This window comes from Capra hircus, chromosome 9, assembly GCF_001704415.2.
Source record: "Capra hircus breed San Clemente chromosome 9, ASM170441v1, whole genome shotgun sequence".
Taxonomy (NCBI): domain Eukaryota; kingdom Metazoa; phylum Chordata; class Mammalia; order Artiodactyla; family Bovidae; genus Capra; species Capra hircus.
The window spans coordinates 27,164,046-27,184,339 of NC_030816.1; the positions used below are offsets into that span (position 1 = coordinate 27,164,046).

The 20,294-nt window shown below is 42.4% G+C and overlaps 1 protein-coding gene across 1 annotated transcript in view; it reads left to right on the forward strand.

The window, feature by feature from the left end:
* The window catches only part of METTL24 (methyltransferase like 24), a 119,919-nt gene continuing 103,736 nt past the window's right edge, over positions 4,112-20,294 (forward strand). The window contains exon 1 of the mRNA XM_018053074.1: positions 4,112-4,519. Within this exon, the coding sequence (XP_017908563.1) occupies positions 4,202-4,519 (318 nt within the window). The 5' untranslated portion in view covers positions 4,112-4,201. The remainder of the gene's footprint in view (positions 4,520-20,294) is intronic.

Genomic DNA, 20,294 nt, shown 5'->3' on the forward strand with positions numbered 1-20,294 from the left:
GGACGGAGGAGCCTGGCAGGCTATAGTCCATGGGGTCACAAAGAGCTGGACATGACTGAGTGACTTCACTTTCACATATTATATTATAATATATATGAATAGGAAAAAAATCTGACAGGATAGCTATATCTGAATTGTGATATTATGAATGATTGTTGATATCTTCTTTTGCTTGTGTATATTCTCCACAGTGAACAGGTATTACATGGAGAAAAGAGAATGGGGTTTGGGGGAAGATGTTAATGATAGCTTTGTATCTTTCTAAATTTGATTAATTCAGGTTGGTTACTTCACACTGTAAAACAGAAATAACCACCTAGTGGAAGTAAGGATCCTAGTTAGTCAGCTTCTGCGTTCTTCTGGACAGCCTTTAATCAAATGTTTCTACATTAATATCCATGGCTACAGTTGTTGTTCAGTTGCCAAGTTGTGTCCGAATCTTTGCGACCCCTTGGACTGCAGCGTGCCAGGCTCCCCTGTCCTTCACTATCACCTGAACTTTGCTCAAATTCATGTCCATTGAGTCGGTGATGCTATCTAACCATCTCATCATCTGCTGTCCCCCTTCTCCTTTTGCGATCTATCTTTGCCAGTACTGGGGTCTTTTCCAATGAGTTGGCTCTTTGCATCAGATGGCCAGAGTATTGCAGCTTCAGTATTAGTCCCTCCAATGAATAGTTAGGGTTGATTTTCTTGAGGGTTTACTGATTTGATCTCCTTCCTGTCCAGGGGACTCTCAAGAATCTTCTCCAGCACCACAATTTGAAAGCATCAGTCCTTGGGCACTCAGCCTTCTTTATTGTACCTCTCTCACATCCGTACATGACTATTGGAAAACCATAATTTTGACTATATGGACCTTTGTTGGCAAAGTGATGTCTCTGCTTTTTAATATGCTGTCTAGGTTTATCATAGCTTTCCTTCCAAGGAGCAAGTGTCTTTTCATGGCTGCGGGCACTGTCCACAGTGATTTTGGAGCCCCCAAAATTAAGCCTGTCACTGCTTCTACTTTTTCTATTTGCAATGGCTACAGTTGGGTTTCTCAACTTCAGCTCTATTGACGTTCTGGAGTGGATGATTTTTTGTTGTGGAAAGCTATTGTTTTCACTGAAGGGTGTTTTGAGATATCCTTTGTCTCTACCCATTAGAAGCCAATATCATCCTCCCCTGACTCTCACTGGTTGTAACAAAATGTCTTCAGAAATTGTCACTTGTCCTCTAGAAGGCAAAATTACCCCTGGTTGAGAACCACTGCCCTGCAAGCTGCATGTGCGTAAATTGAAATGTATGGTGTCTAGGAGATTAGCAGTAAAAATGTTCTGTTTCACTCATTTCTGTTGGCTGAAACCTCAAGGAGGATGTAATTTATGATCCATTGAATGCTGCTTTTGTGGTGTACTGACCTCCACATTTAATTAACCAACCTACGAGTCAGTGGTTAATGATTATCTGCATTTTGGAAACATATCCAGAAATGACTGAGACGAGTTCAAGTCTATAAGAAAAGCAAAGGTGAAAAATTGCTTGTCAGCTCTGTGAGTGATCTTTAGATTCATCTCTCCAGCCTACCAACTGATGCATTTCCTGATTTATTGCCATCAACAACACATGGAAATACTGTATAGAAGTTTAAACTAGGAGATTCCTTCCTAGAAAATTAATGATGATACATCCATATAAACTGTTCCTTTTTATTAATAATAAACACATAGAGACAGCTGTAAAAGATAAGAGAAAAGGGCCTTTACATAGTACATTTTATTTGGATAGTAAATATGTTCCCCCCATAATGGAAACATTATTAGAGAGCCACAGACATGAGATAAGGGAAAACATGAGGTCATTTTACCCATTCTCTTCAAGAGCTACAGTGTTCTGTGTTCTCTTCCACTCCTAGTTCAGAGTCTCATTAAATATCCCCATTTTAATATTATAGGATACTCTTCATGTTTCCCCTTGAAGAAGAATTCAACAGCTAGGCAGAAGGTATAAGTCAGTGGTATCATAAGCTTCAAAGATGACTTATTTTGTTAGTGGCACTACGTTGGCAGCACAGAAATTAAAACTTCTAGGAAAGTCCGTATCAGACATTGGTGATCCACAATCACCACAAGCAAAAGACAAATCATATCGTAAATAGCTTCTCACAATGATATAATTTAAGAGTGCAATCGAGGGATCTTGAGTTTTAGTGGTTTCTAGCAACTGTTGGGTACTCCAATTCAGAGAACATGGTGTAAGATAAATATCTTAAACAAATATTGTTATATTTTCTTACATTTTGAGGCATCGCTGGTCTCTACCCATTAGGTGCCAGTAGCATCCTCCACTGACTCTCACTGCTTGTAACAAAATGTCTTCAGAAATTGCCAATTATCTTCTAGGAGGCAAAATTACTTCTTCCTTTGGAATCAATACTTAAAGCTTGTTTTTCATGACACCCAGGGTTTTCTTTAATGGTAATTAATAAAAATAATCACTATTAATTGAATAACTTCTATAACCATGAATTATATAGGTATTGAACATTTAATTTTTATGCAACCTTTGTAATCCTATGAGATATATGTCTATTTACACCTGAGAAAACTGAGACTCACAGAAGTTATTTTGCCCAAAGTCTCACAGTTTCTGGAAGGCAGGGTTCTGATTCAGCCCACCTGATTCAGTTCAAGTGTAACACCACAGCTCATGTTTTTTAAGTAGTCAAGGGATGTGATGTTTTGTCTGAGTTTGTGTCGGGAAAAATGAACTTGCTTGGTATCTTTAAAACAGAGCCTATTTGCAATAGCCAGAGACTTACATCTAGGAAAACACCAAAATTCAACCATAATGAAACCCACAGGGGCCTGAGGACCTAGAGTGCTCAGAGAGTGGACTGTATCAGGTCGAGAAGTTTTGTTACATGCAGAGAAATAGCCCAAGTGTTTTGTGCAGTGACAAAGATTCAGCTGGGTCTTTCTTAAGCCAGAAGAATTTTAGAAAAGAGGGCTCCTTATGGAAAATTCCTGAAATTGAAAGGGAGAGTGTAATTTCCCACCTAGGGGCTGCGGGGTTCCATATTTGTTCTCTGTTGTTCATGCTGTAGGCTGTCCATGGGGTCGCAAAGAGTCAGACACAACTGAGGGACTGAACAACAACAAATAGGCTGTCAAAGGCAGAGGGCAGGTCAGCAAGAGTAACCTGACATAAAAGCATGGAAAATGCAAGCAGAGTATGAAAAAAATATGCCACAGCTAAAGAAAACAAACTCAAACTCAAACCTCAGCTGGGTTGTGAGAAAGAAGTCTACTCACAATTGAAAAGGACAGTCAACCCTGGACTTCAGGCTGTGAGCATTCAGCCTGATTAATTAAGGTCAAGGTGGTGATGGAAATACCAGCTGGGGAGCATTTTGCTGAAAGATAAATTTGTTCCTCTGTATCTCTGCAAGACAGCAGGGAGGTGTGTGTTTGGAGCTAAATTAATTTGATTTACATCATGCCATGGTAACTTCTGTTCTCTCTCCCTGCTGTCAGATGTCGTAGCTGGCTTTTCCCCCCTCCTCCTTCACCCCCACACATTTCATAACACGAGGAGAAAGCACGGGTTGGCTTCAGGCAAAATTTAGAAATGGAATAACTTTAATTTGATTTTTCTGCATCCAGCGCTATTCTCTCCTCCCCTTTTCCCTTCTTTCCTGAGGGAGAAAAGTTGTAAACCTGAGCATATAAGTGTGATGTATTTTTATAATGTGCTTCATGGCACAAGCTGCTTGACAATCGGAATTTGTTCCTTGCAGCAAAACCTGGCAGCTCACCTATCCTCCTCCTGCGTTTCTTCAACAACGCTAGTACTAGAAAATGAAGTTATGGCCCAGGATCCCGTTAGGACTGTGCTTTTTCTGGCCATGTAGTTTTCAGGCTCCGGAGCCTGGGCTGGAGGGCGCCCCTCCTCGGGGACCCTCGAGGTGGGGCTGGGCCCGGAGTCTGGCTCAGCTGAGCAGCCTGCGTCCCGCGGTTCCGCGCGCCCTTGCCAGCCGGGCTGGATAAGGTTACGCCAAGGCTTCCTTGAACAGAGGAAGAGAGGCGGGTCCGAGCCCGCGCCCCGGCCCGCGGGGGAGTTCCCACAGTTGGCAGCTCTGGCCGGCGGGGCCATATCCCTGCTGCGGGCGGGCGCCGGCGGGCGGCGGAGCGGAGCCCCGGGCCGGGCCCAGCCCGCCATGGCGCGGGAGAGGCTGCCCGGGAGGGGCTGCTGTGCCCTGCGCCGCTGTCTGCTCGCCGCCGCTCTGCTGCTCGGCCTGCGGCTCTGCGCGGAGCTGCAGCGCGCCGGGCCCCAGCCCCCAGCCCTCAGCTCCCCGCCAGGCCAGGCCCCCCGACCGCCCGGGTCGCACCTGCAGCCCGCGCCCGGCCAGCTGCGCGGCGCCAGCCGGAGGCAGGTGACCTACGTGCGCAGCGGGCGCCGAGCGCCGGCGCGGGGCGGCAGGAGTGGGACGCCGGAGCCAGGCTGCTGCGCCCTGCGCGGGCGTCCCCGCCTGAAGGTCAGTTGCAAAAGATGCAATCTTGGTCTTTAGACCGGGATCCCCCTCCCGGACTCGCTCCAGAGCCCTCAACCTCAGGCCTCCGCGGACTGCCCAAACTGCGACCTTCAAAAAAAAAAAAGAAAAAATCTTCTGCTTCCTCTCTCACCTCTGCGCTCTCTTAAGCAGCACCACTGGTGGCATCCTTCAATGCCCAGATACGATGAAGTGGGAGCTGGGTTCATTCAATAATCAACCAGTATTTGCTGAGCATTCACTGTGTGCCAGGCCCACCGTTACGCGGGCATCCAGCAGCAAAGCACCAAGCCCTGCTCTCAGGGAGCTTACTTTTTTGGGGGGAGGAGGAGGAAGGGCGTGAGCAGTGGACAAGGCAAGGGAAAGAAAGGAGTTCTGGTTTTGTTTGTATTTTGTGCTCCCCCGGTTTTCTCCGTGAGGCCTGCACAAAGCTGAGTGGGCAGCCTCTGTGAATTGCTTTTCCACTCTGTCTTCATGGCAGTGATGAAGATCCACTCAGTCGAATTTTCCTTGAATTCCACCGCAGATGTCGTCGCCAGGGTGGTGAGCGGAGGGTGAGAAGTCCAGCCCCCAGCACCACTTAATGGAAAATTAACTGGACCTGGAGGACTGAAGTAATAACCCAGATTTGTCTTATAACACAAACAGTGTTGGTCTCCCTACCTCATTAACTTCTTGACTTACGCATTGAGTAGTTATTTTACTCAATTTTGACCTCTGAGTTTTAAGCCCCTGGCCTCCTATCCACCTCTTGGAGCTCAGTAATTTACTTGGTACTTGGGAATGAAAAGATTAAGAACTGAAGGTCTGAGCTTGCCTGGTCTTTATACCCATCAACCCTAACCACATCCTTTGGGGGCAACTTCTTTCTGTTGCCTTGCTTTTCCTCTTTTCTTTTAAACATCCCACACCTATTGGGGAGAGAGAAAAACTCTTCCTTGGACTCTGCTGCTTTCTTTAACTTCTAACCTAGTTTTCAGCGGCACGTCTGCCAATTTCTTCTACTGTTTTCCTTTCTCTCACTTCCTTTTCAAGCCTTGACCTCTGTCTTTCCACACCACTGCTGTCCCTGTCTAATCCCGCAGTGTTATCTTCCTGGATTAATTCAGACATCTATATCTGAAACCTCATTTCCTATGTTAAGTCTTAATTTGCTCTTTAGAAGAATGTAGTCACTCCATTCTTCTAATGCACTTCCCATGATACCATGTTTTGCCAAAGGCTTTTGAACACCCTTTTGCCGAGGGCTTACCAGGACAATCCTGATGACCATGCTGCCTCAGGGGCTGGGGGCACAACATGAGGTCAGGGTCTAGTGGGGGAGGCGCAGAGCACAGACATCCAATAATGTGACAAACGTGTAATGAAGGTCTGAACTCTGCTTGAGGAGTCAAGAAAGGCTAACCTGGAGGGGACATTTGACTCAGGACTTGATATTGCTTAGGAGTTCAGGTCCTTTTGTCCCTCTGGACGTTCTCAAATGTTCCATCCTGGGCACCCCTAACGCAGCCTTGCACTTGCCTTTTCACATCTGCTCTCAGCCTCCACTGTTTCTCTTTTACCTGTTGAAGAATCATTTTTAAATCTTAGCCTCCACTTCAGACAACAGAATCGATAACTGGAGTCTCAAATGGAAAGGTTTGGAATGCATAGCCTGAAAGGGCCTCTGGAGGGCAAGTTCACATCTGCTTCCTTTAGGAGACTGCTGTAGTGATTCCTGCTGGAGACTGGTGACTTAGACAGAGTGGTTTAAGTGGAGGTGTGAGAAGTGGTCCAACATTGGATATATTTTGCAAGAAGATGAGAAAGGAGTAGTTTTTGTTGTTTAGTTTTATGTTTTCAGGGGAGTGGATGGAAATCAGTTTTGTTTTAAACATGCTTGAGTTTGCGTTATCCTTTGGACATCCTTTTGGAAGTGTCGCATAGGCAGTTGGACATAGGAGTCTGAAACTGGAGGAGATGTCCAGGCTGAAGATAGAGATGTGGGAATCCTCTGTGTACAAGTGGCTCTTTTAAAGCTGTGAGACTGCAGGAGAGCATCTGGGCAGTGAGGGTTGCTAGCAAAGACAGAGATGCAAGTCTGAGCCCTGGGACTCAGTGGAGAAGGAGGTCCAGTCCTTTCGTGCCCAGCTGGAGGCATGGCATCTCCAAGGGGAGGCTCCTCAGGGTGCACCCAAGTCCCAGGAGGATGGCCACATACCCCCCCGGCTACATATCACAGGTAAGGCCGCGGAGCTGTTGTGTTGGGGGGTGGGGACAGGTTTCTGGTTGCCGTGTTTTGAGAAAACAGCTGATATTCTGGGAGCCCTTCCTGTACCAGAGCGGAACCTGGGTGAGGCCTTTGATGTGCACCATCTCACTTAATCTCCCCAGAGGGTGGACGTGAGGACTGTGCCCATTTTGCAGACAAGGCCACTGAGCTATGAGAGGGTATGTGACTTGCCTGAGGTCAACCGGCCTGTAGATGTCAGAGGTGGGATTTGAGCTTGGGTCCAGCTGACTGCAGAGCCCATGAGTGAGCCCCCATGTGACCTTCTGTACTTAGACTCCCTTTCTCTGTACTGCTCTGGGGAAGAGGGGCTTGATGGAGCATGGGACCCCCAGTGGGCAGGCTCCTGGGAAAGTGAAAGTTGCTCAGTTGTGTCTGACTCTTTGCGACCCCGTGGACTATACAGTCCATGGAATTCTCTAGGCCAGAATACTTTAGTGGGTAGCCATTCCCTTCTCCAGGGGATCTTCCCAACCCAGGGATCGAACCCAGGTCTTCCACATTGCAGGTGGATTCTTTACCAGCTGAGCCACCAGGGAAGGCTAGGCCCCTGGGAGTCGCTCCCTAAACACTGGGAAATCCTGCCAGGGGGAGGCCCTGCGCAAGGTGGTCTACAGGACATGGGTGCCTCCAGTGGCCCTCAGGGGACGCACGGCCTGCCTAGGACAGCGACTCTCAACAAGGGTTGATTTTGTTCCCCTGGGGACATTTGGCTGTGCCCAGAGACACTTTTGATTGTCACGTCTGGGACAACTAGTTCTCCAGAAAAAATACGTGTGCATGTACACACTGACACACTTATATATGTTTATTGTAAATTTTACTGATATAGAGCAAGTTTAGTGTGCAACTTACGAATAAAAAATATGTCATGCTTCTATTGTGAAAAAACAAACAAACAAAAATAAAAGTAAAATTTAAAAAGGAAATATTTGCGTAGAACCTTGCATGTTGTAACCATTCAATAATGGTCGCTTTAATTTTCACTAATCTGTCCCGAGTCTTTAGCCTCAGCTGTTCCCTAAATATCATTTCTTATACCTTCTTTCCACTCCTTTGGTTTATGCTGATTCTTTTACCCCTATCCTATGATTCATGCCCTTTCCATCACTGAACATTCAGGTCAAGGATTGTGGCCCAGAAACCTTTTTTCATCATTCCTACTTCCTTGCTAATCTTTCACCAGTTTGGGAGACAACAGAAATGTGTTCTGATTTGTGAGCTGTCTTGTACGTGTTATGACCTAATAATCTGTTTTAGATTGAATGTTTTGTCTGCATAGTTGTTCATGATGGAAAGGATCACATTTCCCAGTGACCCTTAGTAAATGTTTATTCTCAAGACACTAATAAGTAAAAAATAGGAGTCTTATTATTTCAACCTGTTATTTGTAACTGTAAATGTCTTTGGTTAAAAATATATAAGAAATAATTGAGTGAACATGGCAATTAAAATAACTATTTTTTAAGTATTGTTTCAGGTTTTAGCCTCTTAAAGAAAAAAATTTCCCTGGATTTTCTTCCCCCTAGCTAGTTAGTTATTCTCTTATTTTCAGGGTATACAGTCTGACTTTCCCAAATTCCTAGATAGTGGGAATCTTGAATTTGTTTCATTTTTCCATTATTTCACAGTCAAATTAAAATGTTCCTCCAAACTAGAAAAAGCAGCTATCTAGTCTGTTCTCCCTGTTTAGGGAACAGAGTGCAATGTCCCTTATGTCTCCAGGGATAAGTCTTGTTCCTTTTTAGCCTCCCATAGAGACAAGGTGAAATATAAACTAAATGCACAGTTAATTAATTAATGTAATAAGTTTGGAAGTAATGTGTTAAATTCCTTGGATCCTATTTTATTTAAATTTTGTTTGTTGAGGATAATGAAAAACAATATTATTTAGGTTCTTGGATACTTTGCCGTAGCCACCTACCAAATTGGTGAAGGAGAAAAAGTTCCATTCTATTTTGAGGATGGCTTTCTGGGTGGATGAAAACCTGCATGAAATAATTGGGTTGCCAAGTGGTTCTTGTCAATGTGCTTCCTTTGCAGGTGTTAGAGGCACAGAAATTCAGCAATTATATTGCCACTTTAATCATAGCTTATGCTTCTCTTAAAGCAAATAATCTGTTATAAAAAAGAGAAATAATGTGTAGTCCCCAAGTAATTCTTTTCCTCTTTTCTTATCCTCTTCTTTCACCAAGCTATACAAGAAATAGCTCTAAATATTAAATCCTCTTTCACATCAGAGGTTCTAATCTTACAGCATTATGAAATGAGGGCAGATGATACATGGTGGATAAACACCGCCCTGTGGGATTAGGACTCCCCTAGAATCCATACATTTTTGTATATTACAGAAACTTTAAGCATACAAATATCACTGTAATTCTTTTTTATTCTTTTACTTTCTGTCTGTTTTCTGTGTTTCTTTCTGGTTTTTCTTTCTTAGACATTTACTATGATTACATGGCTAAAGTTCTGGGGGACATAAATAGAGGACTAATGATGGTCTCCTTGATTATACTTTTTTCTACAATCTTGGGTAGATGTTTCTTTTACAAGTTGGCAATCTATGTAAAAGCAGCAAAATATATGGCTCATATGCCCAGGAGAAGTACTGTTGACAAAAAAAAATTAATCAGTAGTCAATCTGAGAGAGAAATGAAAAATTTTACTTGAACCAAACTGAGTATTATAACCCAGGAGACAATCTCTCAGAGAATTCTGAGAACTGCTCCAAAGAGGTAAAGGGGGAGGCCAGTACAAGCGATTCTCTAGAAAGGGTAGTGCAATCAAGCACACAGCTTGATGAAGAGTTACTGTGATTCATAAGTAACAGATATCTTTAAAGGTTTTAGCGCTTTTCTAAGTATGGGTTCATGAATTTTCTCCTGAAAATATCTGAAGGCCTATCTTTTCTTAGAGCACAGAATGCCTCGTTCTTATTTTGTCCTGAATTCCAGGGTATTGTAGGTCAGTGAATGTAGTGGCTAATGACTTGATTCTTATAGAACTGGGTAGTAGGCAACAGTCTCTGTTTTACAATCCCCTCCCTTTTGGTCTTAATCTTGACCAAGGTTTGAGAGGCATTTCATGGCCAACTTGTCCCGAGGCGCTAGGAATGCTCATTCCCAGGTCAGGGATTTCATTGATAGGCTGCTCAGAGCCCTGTTACTGCACTTGGCCCTGTTAACAATAGTCAAAGGCCTCTGGACCATCTGTTTTACTAGTCAGTTATGGTCTAGGATGTCTCTTGTTGCATCTTCTTATATCTAAAGTTATACTGTTTTAATCTTTGATCTTATAGGATAATATATTTGGTCAATTGTTTAAGCTTGCCTAATCATCATTAATTTTTTTGGAGGCTCCATCACACATTTGGTGGTGCAAGAAATAATACTCTTGTGAAATAGGTAGAATACAAGTAATATAGCTAGTAACATTAATAAAGTCCTAAGTGAGTACTTAAGGTAAGAATTTCCATTAAGTGAGGCCCAGTATCTCTCCAGGTCACCTGACCCAGTCTGTTCTGTAGCAGTTGCTCTCCTTTCAGTTTAGTTCAGTTCAGTCGCTCAGTCGTGTTGACTCTTTGCGATCCCATGAACCACAGCACGCCAGGCTTCCCTGTCCATCACCAACTCCCAGAGTTTACCCAAACTCCTGTCCATTGAGTCGGTGATGCCATCCAACCATCTCATCCTCTGTCATCCCCTTCTCCTCCTGTCTTCAATCTTCCCCAGCATCAGGGTCTTTTCAAATGAGTCAGGTCTTCATATCAGGTGGCCAAAGTATTGGACTTTGAGCTTCAGCATCAATCCTTCCAATGAACACCCAGGACTGATCTCCTTTAGGATGGACTGGTTGGATCTCCTTGCAGTCCAGGAGACTCTCAAGAGTCTTCTCCAACACCACAGTTCAAAAGCATCAATTCTTCGGTGCTCAGCTTTCTTCACAGTCCAACTCTCACATCCATACATGATTACTGGAAAAACCGTAGCCTTGACTAGATGGACCTTTGTTGGCAAAGTAATGTCTCTGCTTTTTAGTATGCTGTCTAGGTTGGTCATAATTTTCCTTCCAAGGAGTAAGTGTCTTTTAATTTCATGGCTGCAGTCACCATCTGCAGTGACTTTGGAGCCCCAGAAAATAAAGCCAGCCACTGTTTCCCCATCTATTTGCCATGAAGTAATGGGACCAGATCCCATGATCTTAGTTTTCTGAATGTTGAGCTTTAAGCTAGCTTTGGGGAAGTACAAAATTGGCATTGTACATGAAGTTACCAAAAAGTCTGTGTGTATAAGCTGAGTGGTGGGTCGTTGTGGCCTTTTACAGGATTGAGAAAGGAAGGTTGCTGTCTAAGAAATTACGTGGCTGGCTCCAGAAGAAAAAAAAATCTACCTTTATGGTTAAGCTGATATTTCTGCCATTGGGGTGGTCTGGTTAATGAATAATGCGGGTGCACAGTGCAGAGGGAGGAGGTCCAGACAGGCAGAGAAAAAAGTTTATTTAAATTTTTCTTGTCTTGCTTTGAAATAGAAATTTTGTTTCATCAGAACTCATACAGGAGCAAAGCTTCCTGAAGAAATTTCTTCTCTCTTATCGGAGATATTTTGCTTGACATTTAATATGTTGGATAGAAAAGTGACTTCTGAGTCACAGAGCTACAGAACCCAGCAAAGTGCTGGCTTGGTTTGTTAGTTACAGATCCTTTGGAACAGTGTGTCAGGGGAAAAAATGCTGTTTCCTCTTCTCCTGAAAAACCATATGGCGAGATTCTGTCTTTTCTTCATCACTTCTTGTCATCCTCTTAGTTTTCTCATTCCATGCTTGTCTTCAAGAAGAATGAGGAAAAATGGCATAGTAGGCCCCTTGGTATATCCAAATGCCTTAAACATTATTATTCTTTACAAAATACTTGAAGGTAGGTTTGAATTGCTTGTAGCATAACGCCCAGCAGTAGTTTCCAGCTTCTTTAGGTTTCCGCTGTTTCCCTACACGTCTGTCCTTCAGGAGCAACATTCATTAATCCTCTCACATTGTCCTCAGGAGGCACAGCATTTTCATTTTAAACAGTCGTTGAGGGTAATTGAATGGATTCCAGCAATATGTGGGTGTGAAATAGCAGTTGCTTACTTTCGCCAAAAAAAAAAAAAAAAAAAAGCAGGTTCTGATGAAAACTTTGATGGAGAGTAGGCTTCTGCACTCCTTCCAAACCTCACAGCTCCTTTGAGAGCATTCTGTGGGCAAAAGAACTGCTAATGGAGGCCCCACTGTTTTGCAACAATTGGTGGTGGAGATTTTAGGTTTTCTGTGTGCAATTTGTCCAGTTCATTTTCTCCAAGAAACAGGAAGCCTTATCAGTTTTTTTCGAATTGGATTTCATTTTTGTTCTGTAAAGAGAATCAGAACTGTGTAGTTCAACAGGAGACTGTTAAGAACAGTAGACATTTGATTTTTTTCCATCTGTGTTATGACACCTTTGGAGTCCTTGTGCTTATAAGTAGTTTGGCTCTTTATTCTATGATTCGTAGGAAGTAACAGGTGCCTGCTTCATTACCATGAGACTCATGCTACGGCATATTATCTACCAGCGTTGATAAGCTTCTGTTAAAAGCAGCCATTGAGTTCTTTTAGATACCTCACATCAATCGTATTAATGACCTGTAGAATTTTCTACTAAAAGAAGGTGGGAAAATTTGCTGTCCAAGAAGCATTTTTATCCTACTCAAATGATTGAAACACAATTGACTTTTATGAGCTTTCTAGTCTATGACCATATATAATTTAAACTAATAGCAAAGTGGCCTGTTAGTTTACGACTCAAGGAGGTAAATTGGGCCTGTGAAGAATTTTGTTTGAGCCACACAGTGTTTCAAGTAACTGAACACAAACATCTTCAGATGCAGCATATAGTGTCCAGTGGAGTCCAGTTCAGCACTGTCTGCCTTTATATTATCTGTCTGATCTGTAAAGGCATTTGAAGTTTCAACCCCTGGGCCAGGTGTCAAAATTTGCAATTACTTTTCCTAAAAAGTGACAAACCAGGTTAATGCTGCTCAGCTCAGTGGCAGCTTGGTACATAAATACTGAATACACAGAAGCTAAGGATCCTTTCATGTCATTTCTAGTCAAGAGAGTTCAGTAACCTAAGGCTGGAGTTGGCTACTGAGGAGAGTCAGGTTTAGGGGAGTGTACTTAGTTAATACAATATTCTTCTGGTTATTTAAAAAAAAACAAAACTGTGGCCTAGCTTAAGCAAAGAAAAAAAGAATTAAATTTATTGAGAAAACTTAAGAATTTATCACTGAATTGCAGGAAGAGGTAAATGATCATGATGTTGAGGAGAAAAGGAATAAGGTTGCTCTGGAAATCTCAGCTTTCCTTGGCCTTCTCCCCCCGGTGCCACCATAGTGAGACTCACCTCCCTCGACTCCTGGGCTGGGTCCATTAGATACTCACCCTGGGTCAGCCAGTACTAGCCACAGGCCACAAACCTAGCCCAGTATCCAAACTGCACCTCCCCCTCCCTGTGCAGGGAGCCATTCTTAGAGAAAGAGGAAATTTTCTGAGTGCCTGGAAATAGAGCATAGGTCTTTTTTAATATATAATAATCTCAGAGCTTAGCCTCTGTGCCTTTCCCTTTGTGTATTTCTTTGTTGGTTAACAGTTTCTCTATTTAGAACTGTTAGAGATGAACTTATTTCCAAGTAGCACTCATCAATAAGTTGGTAACTTGTGCATACTTCTGATTTTTTATTCAGTTTGGCATATATACACAAGATATATATCTATGCAATATATTTCTTTTCAAGTAAGACATTATTTGTCAGGACTTCAGTGGAGAAGATAAATACATCAGTATTCAGCTCATGATCCCCACTAGGGTTCTCAAACCAAAGTTACAGTTTCATGTTCTTTGTTTGATTCTTTTGTCTGTCAGTTCAGAGAGTTACTTTGCAAAAAAAAAAGATCTGAAAAATTCTTCAGAGCATCTGAATATTTACAGTCCTCTTTGCAATTAGTCTGGGATTCTTCAACATATTACTTCTGTATCAAGACTCTAATACAGATTGCAAATGAGAGCACCCAACTGAAGCTAGTGAAAACAGGGATTCACTGGAAGTGCACTTGGGTAGAATTGAAGAAAGACCTGCAGAAACCAGAACAGCTCTCAGAACTTGATTCTGGACTAAAATGAGTATTGAGGACATTGGTTATCCATGTTACCCATTTGTGGTGGTGGTTTAGTTGCTAAGTCTTGTCTGACTCTTGTGACCCCATGAACTGTAGCCCACCAGGGTCCTCTGTCCATGGAATTCTCTAGGCAAGAATACTGGAGTGGGTTGCCATTCCTTTCTCCTCTCCAGATATTGCCTGTTATCAAATATATAATGGGTATTTGGGCTTTCCTCATAGCTCATTCGGTAAAGAATCTGCCTGCAATGCAGGAGACCTGGGTTTGATTCCTGGGTTGGGAAGATTCCCTGGAGAAGGACATGGCAACCTACTCCAGTATTCTTGCCTAGAGAATCCCAGGAATGGAGGAACCTGGCAGACTACAGTCCATGGGGTTGCAAGAGTCAGACATGACTTAGCGACTAAACCACCACAACCAGTGGGTATTTATCATTCTTCTAGGCCATACCTTTGAATTCCCTTCCTGTGTTTGAGGAATTCTCCACCTTTCTAAGAAAAAGGTAAAGAATAAATTTCTTTGGCTCTAAGGAGCATTCTTGTGACCTAGGCTTCACCATTCACATATACCTTCATGAGACTTTGGATTGAGCTTTAGAGACTTGAAGAAGCAAGTTTCAGCTCAAGGACCACAGAGCCTCTGGTTCTAGTGGAGGCATCCAGTGCCGAGGGTGGTGGAATGAACAGTGATGTCTGTGCCCAGGGGTGGGGCAGTGCAGGCTACACTGGTGCCCTTGCTGGTATTCCTCCTGCCCTTGAGATTCTGTAAGCTAATAAATCTTTAGTCAATTCCCTTTCTACTTAACTAGCCAGAGTGGTTTCTATTGTTTACAACCAAGAACCCTGGCAGATCAATAAATTAGAGTTGGCAGTTTGGAAGGTTACAACTGTAGCTTTCCCTCTTCAATTGTGCTTGCTCTATTTAATTCAGATTTTGGAACACGATGATTGGGGTCCGAATAACGATGGGCTAATGGACCTTTCCCTGACAAGATAATAACATTTAGTGCCAGATACTAAATCATACAAATCTGCTAACTTATCACTAGAGACACCAAGTTCTTTTTCATGGCGTTCTTTTGGGTATCTGGCAGGAGAGGCCAGTTTATGCTGAGATCATAAACAACCCTCGAATCTCAGGGCTCTTACTGACAAAGGTTTGTTTCTTACTTATGCTGCGTATCTGGGTTGCGGGTTGGCAGGGGTGAGGTGCTGCTCTGTGCTGTGTTCATCCTCTCTCTAGACCCCAGACTGGAACATTGCCTGTCACCTCGGCAGAGGGATAACTGCTTTGGAGGCTCTTACGTGGCATTATTAACTGTCCTGCCAGAAGCCAGACTTAGCACTTGTGCTCACATTCCAATGACTAGAGCTGGTTGCTGGGCCCTGCCCATGCAGGGGGCCAGAGGTCTGTTGTGTGCTCAGAAGTCAGAGAGCAGGAACTGCTTGGTGAGTAGTACTTGTGGACACCACACTATGGTAACCCTTCAATCATCCGTATCTAAATGGACATCGTCTAGGTCATGTCTCACGCTCCCTGTTCCCAATGCCGTGCTGAATCTGCACGTTTGTCAGTAGTGAATAAAGCATGGGAGGCTCTTTTCAGGGGACATAGATCTAAAATGAAGCAGACGCCTGAATTTAGCAGAACAGTGAAATAAAACAAGACACGATTTACATCTTATAAACAGTGCTGTAGCACGTCCTGGAGTTTGTTAAGTACAGTGATTCTCATTGACACTGTTTATTCTTTGTGTAGAGCAGTGATGGAGTGATGATCTGTAGGTCTGTTTTTCTGGGGAAAAAAGGCAAGTTATTTGAATAAATAAAACCATAAGTGTAAATGAAACAAAGGCCTCTGGTGAGGTGAATCAAGCTTCATGTTTAAAATGTATCTTCATGGCAATCACTTACTTATTTTTGGTCAGAGCAAGTTGAAAGACTTCCAAGCATGTTTTCAGAATCTGGTCACAAATCAGAGACCGTATTCATGTTGTGTAGTATTTGTTATTGCACACAATAAGACAACAAGTATTTTTAGTGTATTGTTCCTATACTTTGAGTTGTTGTTATTGCTGTTCAGTTGCTAAGTCATGTCTGACTATTTGACCCCATGGACTGTAGCATGCCAGGCTCCCCTGTCCTTCACTGTCTCCTGGAGTTTGCTCAAATTCCTATCCATTGAGTTGGTAATGCTCTCTAACCATCTCATCCTTTGCTGCCCCCTCTCCTTTTGGCTTCAGTCTTTCCCAGCATCAGGGTCTTTTCCCAAGAGTTGGCTCTTCGCATCAAATGGGCAAACTATTGGAGGTTCAGCTTCAGCAACAGTCCTTCCAATGAATATTCAGAGTTGATTTCCTTTAGAATTGACTGGTTTGATCTGCTTGCTGTCCAAGGGACTCCCAAGAGTCTTCTACAGCACCACAGTAGAGCATAACAAATCAATTAAAAATCCTAATTAGCAAAAACACATACCCATTGAGTGCAGAATGATTTGGTTACATATGAAAGGAGGCCTCTTCATTCAGCAATTTTAGGGGTAGAATATGGAGAAGCCAAGTAACACCTGAGATCCTAGGGGACTTATTTACATGGATTTGCAAATGTCCTGAAAACTTTTTATTATCATGCATGCTCACCTATAAGATGGGCTCATAATTTTACACCTGATGTCAGAAGTTTAAATTCTGCTCCCCTTACTTATTGAATGTGGACAAGTGACATACCCTGTCTGGACTTTAGTTTCCTCCTCTGTAAAAAGTTAGTAGTACTTAACTCCTGAAGACTAAAGGAGAGTGTGTAGGTGAAAATGCCTGGCCTGCAAAAATAGTTCTGTAAATTAAGTTGTCTCTGTTCAACCTTGTATTGGTGTGTTGCTGGCTCCTGAACACCAAACACATGTAGGCCCATGTGACTGGGTAGCATGAAGCACAATATTCATTGGCATTTTTAATATTCCTTTTATTATTCTTGAAATTTAGAGCATATATAATATGCTTAACTGTCAATATTTCCAGTGCTGAAAAAATCTTAAGTAAAAGCTGGAAGTAAATATTAACTTTTTGTTAGCATTTTAATTATAAACTTATTCCTCATGTAACTCATTTATTATAAAATTGCTAGGGCTTACTTGTTCCCATCAGTTTGTGATTTTTTACCCTCAAAACCAATTATAAATATCATTTACAATATTTCTGTTAAATAATTTTGGCCTCTGTTAGTGTTGACAGTATGAAATGTGTTTCCAAACTTTTGGAATACAATTTTCACTTAAAAGGATGCTTACAAATCGCCTATTTAATACTGCCACTTACTGTAACTCTGCTACTTCAGTTTAGGGGAGTCCACTGGAGTAATTGTGGGTTAAGGAGCTAATAATTGCTCTCTTTTTCTGGTTCCGTCTTCCACATTTTAGTCTAATAATTAAGTGCATATTACTATGCTTGGCACTTTATATTCATTTAAAAGACAAACTCAACCAACATGATAAACTAAATCTAAGTACTGACCCTGCACATCGTATTTTGCGTACTATAAGGACTTCAAAATACTTACAATTAAAGTGAGGTGTTAGGGGGCCACTGTGCTAGTATCCTTTCATTTAATTTTCACTAAAAATCTGTGAGGTAGGAATTGTCCTCATTTTTCAGAAGAGGAAGCTGAGGCTCAGAGACACTAATAAATGTGGATAAGACATAGCCAACAATGAGACGAAGGTGTAAACTCAATATCCATGACTCTCAGTTTGCCCACTGAAAAGGGCAGCGGACAACCAAATCTTATGTAAGGTAGATTATTTACCACCTGAACATTAAAATCTTCTTTTAAACAAAAGACACAAAGTTAAAAGGCAAATCATAGGCTGGGAGAGAGTATTTGCAATGCTTATCATGAATACGGCTTCCCCAGTGGCTTAGTGGATAAAGAATCTGCCTGCAATGCAGGAGACACAGGAGATGTGGGGGGTTTGATTCCTGGGTTGGGAAGATCCCCTGGAGATGGGCATGGCAACCCACTCCAGTATTCTTGCCTGGAGAATCCCATGGACAGAGGAGCCTGGTGGGCTACAGTCCAAAGGGTTGCAAAGTGTCGGACATGACTGAGCAACTGCACACATACATCCCCACAAATAAAGGGTTAATACCCTAAAGTTTTTTTAAAAAAAAAAACCACAAAAAAAAAGATAATGGAGTATTACTCAGCCGTAAAAAAGAATTCATTTGAATCAGTTCTGATGAGATGGATGAAACTGGAGCCGATTATACAGAGTGAAGTAAGCCAGAAAGAAAAACACCAATACAGTATACTAACACATATATATGGAATTTAGGAAGATGGCAATGATGACCCTGTATGCAAGACAGGGAAAGAGACACAGATGTGCATAATGGACTTTTGGACTCAGAGGGAGGGAGAGGGTGGGATGATTTGGGAGAATGACATTCTAACATGTATACTATCATGTAAGAATTGAATCGCCAGTCTATGTCTGATGCAGGATACAGCATGCTTGGAGCTGGTGCATGGGGATGACCCAGAGAGATGTTATGGGGAGGGAGATGGGAGGGGGTTCATGTTTGGGAACGCATGTAAGAATTAAAGATTTTAAAATTTAAAAAAAAAATAAAATTAAAAAAAAAAGATAACTCAACAGAAAAACAAACAGCCTTAAACAGGAATTAATAGAAGAGGAAATCTGAAGTACTAATATATAAATATATTATGTAGATTACACATATAGCATATATAATTACTAGATAATATATCATAATACAGTTATAATATGGAAAGAGAGAGGTGAGTACAGAGAGATGATAAATCCTACCAATAAGTAGAGGAAGCAAATCAAAGCACAATGGGATTATATTTTCTCTCCCCCAAGTCATATTGGAAACAGTATACAATGTCTGATAAAATGAAGAATGAAGAATATTGAGGAAAAGGAACTCCTTACTAAACTACTCTATCCAAAGTAGCTCCCTATCCCAGTTGCTCTTCTGATACCTCCTCTTATATTCTGTATGGCATTCCCACTCTCTGACATTTTTTTCTTTCTCTAATTCTTGTTTGCAGTCACATCCCCTATAAAGGTGGGGGGCTCATGTGTCCTGGTCACCACTCGATCCCCAGAGACTATGATAGAACCAGCACAAAGCAGGTGCTTAGTAAATGAGGCTAAAAAAATGGTTATTTCAATCACTGGGGTACTAGACACGGAGAAGGCAATGGCACCCCACTCTAGTACTTTTGCCTGGGAAATCCCATGGACGGAGGAGCCTGGTAGGCTGCAGTCCATGAGGTCGCTAAGAGTCGGACACGACTGAGCAACTTCACTTTCACTTTTCACGTTCATGCATTGAAGAGGGAAATAGCAACCCACTCCAGTGTTCTTGCCTGGAGAATCCCAGGGACAGAGGAGCCTGGTGGGCTTCTGTCTATGGGGTCGCACAGAGTCAGACACGACTGACGCGACTTAGCAGCAGCAGCAGCAGCAGCAGCAGGGGTACTAGACCAGTGTGTTTGAGGAACATTTGGATCTTTCAAGAGCTATTCCAAGACACCCTCCAGATCTCTAATTTCTGGATCTGGGCTTTACACCCAGACTCTAGGAAGAGAGCTCCCAGCATTGACTTTGCTTCAGACTATGGTGACTGTACTACAGAGATTTGGAGCCATATCCAGCCTGTACCCGTTTTGTAATGGCCCATGAGTGAAGAATGGTTTTTATAGATGAATATTTGCAATTGATATGATGTTAGGAAATACTAACTTTAAACCCCTATGAAGCAAAATGCTATCTCAAAATAGTATATTACAAAAAATGTTGTACAGTTTTTATTATATTTTGAATTTCATCAATAAAAATGTAGAAATTTGTCTTCTCATTATGTAAGAGTCTATTTAATATCCTTGATTTTGCCTCTTGGCTCACAAAGTCTAAAATATTTACCATCGGACTCTACAGAAGACATTTGCCAAGCCCTGCTCTGGGAGTAGCCTCAGGGCCCCCTAACTATGACTGTGACTGTGGGGGAGACCAGTGACCTACCATGGCCCCAATCTAGTCCTCAAGACCCTTGTGCTAGAGTTTTGCCATCTGCAGCATGAGAAGAATGGGCCGAGGCTTTCCACAGCGACACTGAAGATGTGCTTTAGTCCTCTCTAATCACTCATGGGAATGTCATCATCAAGTCATCCAAGGTCTTTGTTTTGAGGCCATTTCCAGGCAGTGAATGTTAAAATAATTTAAACCCTGGTGTTTTCCTGTTACCCACTTTTTCTGATACACATATAGAATTGTTC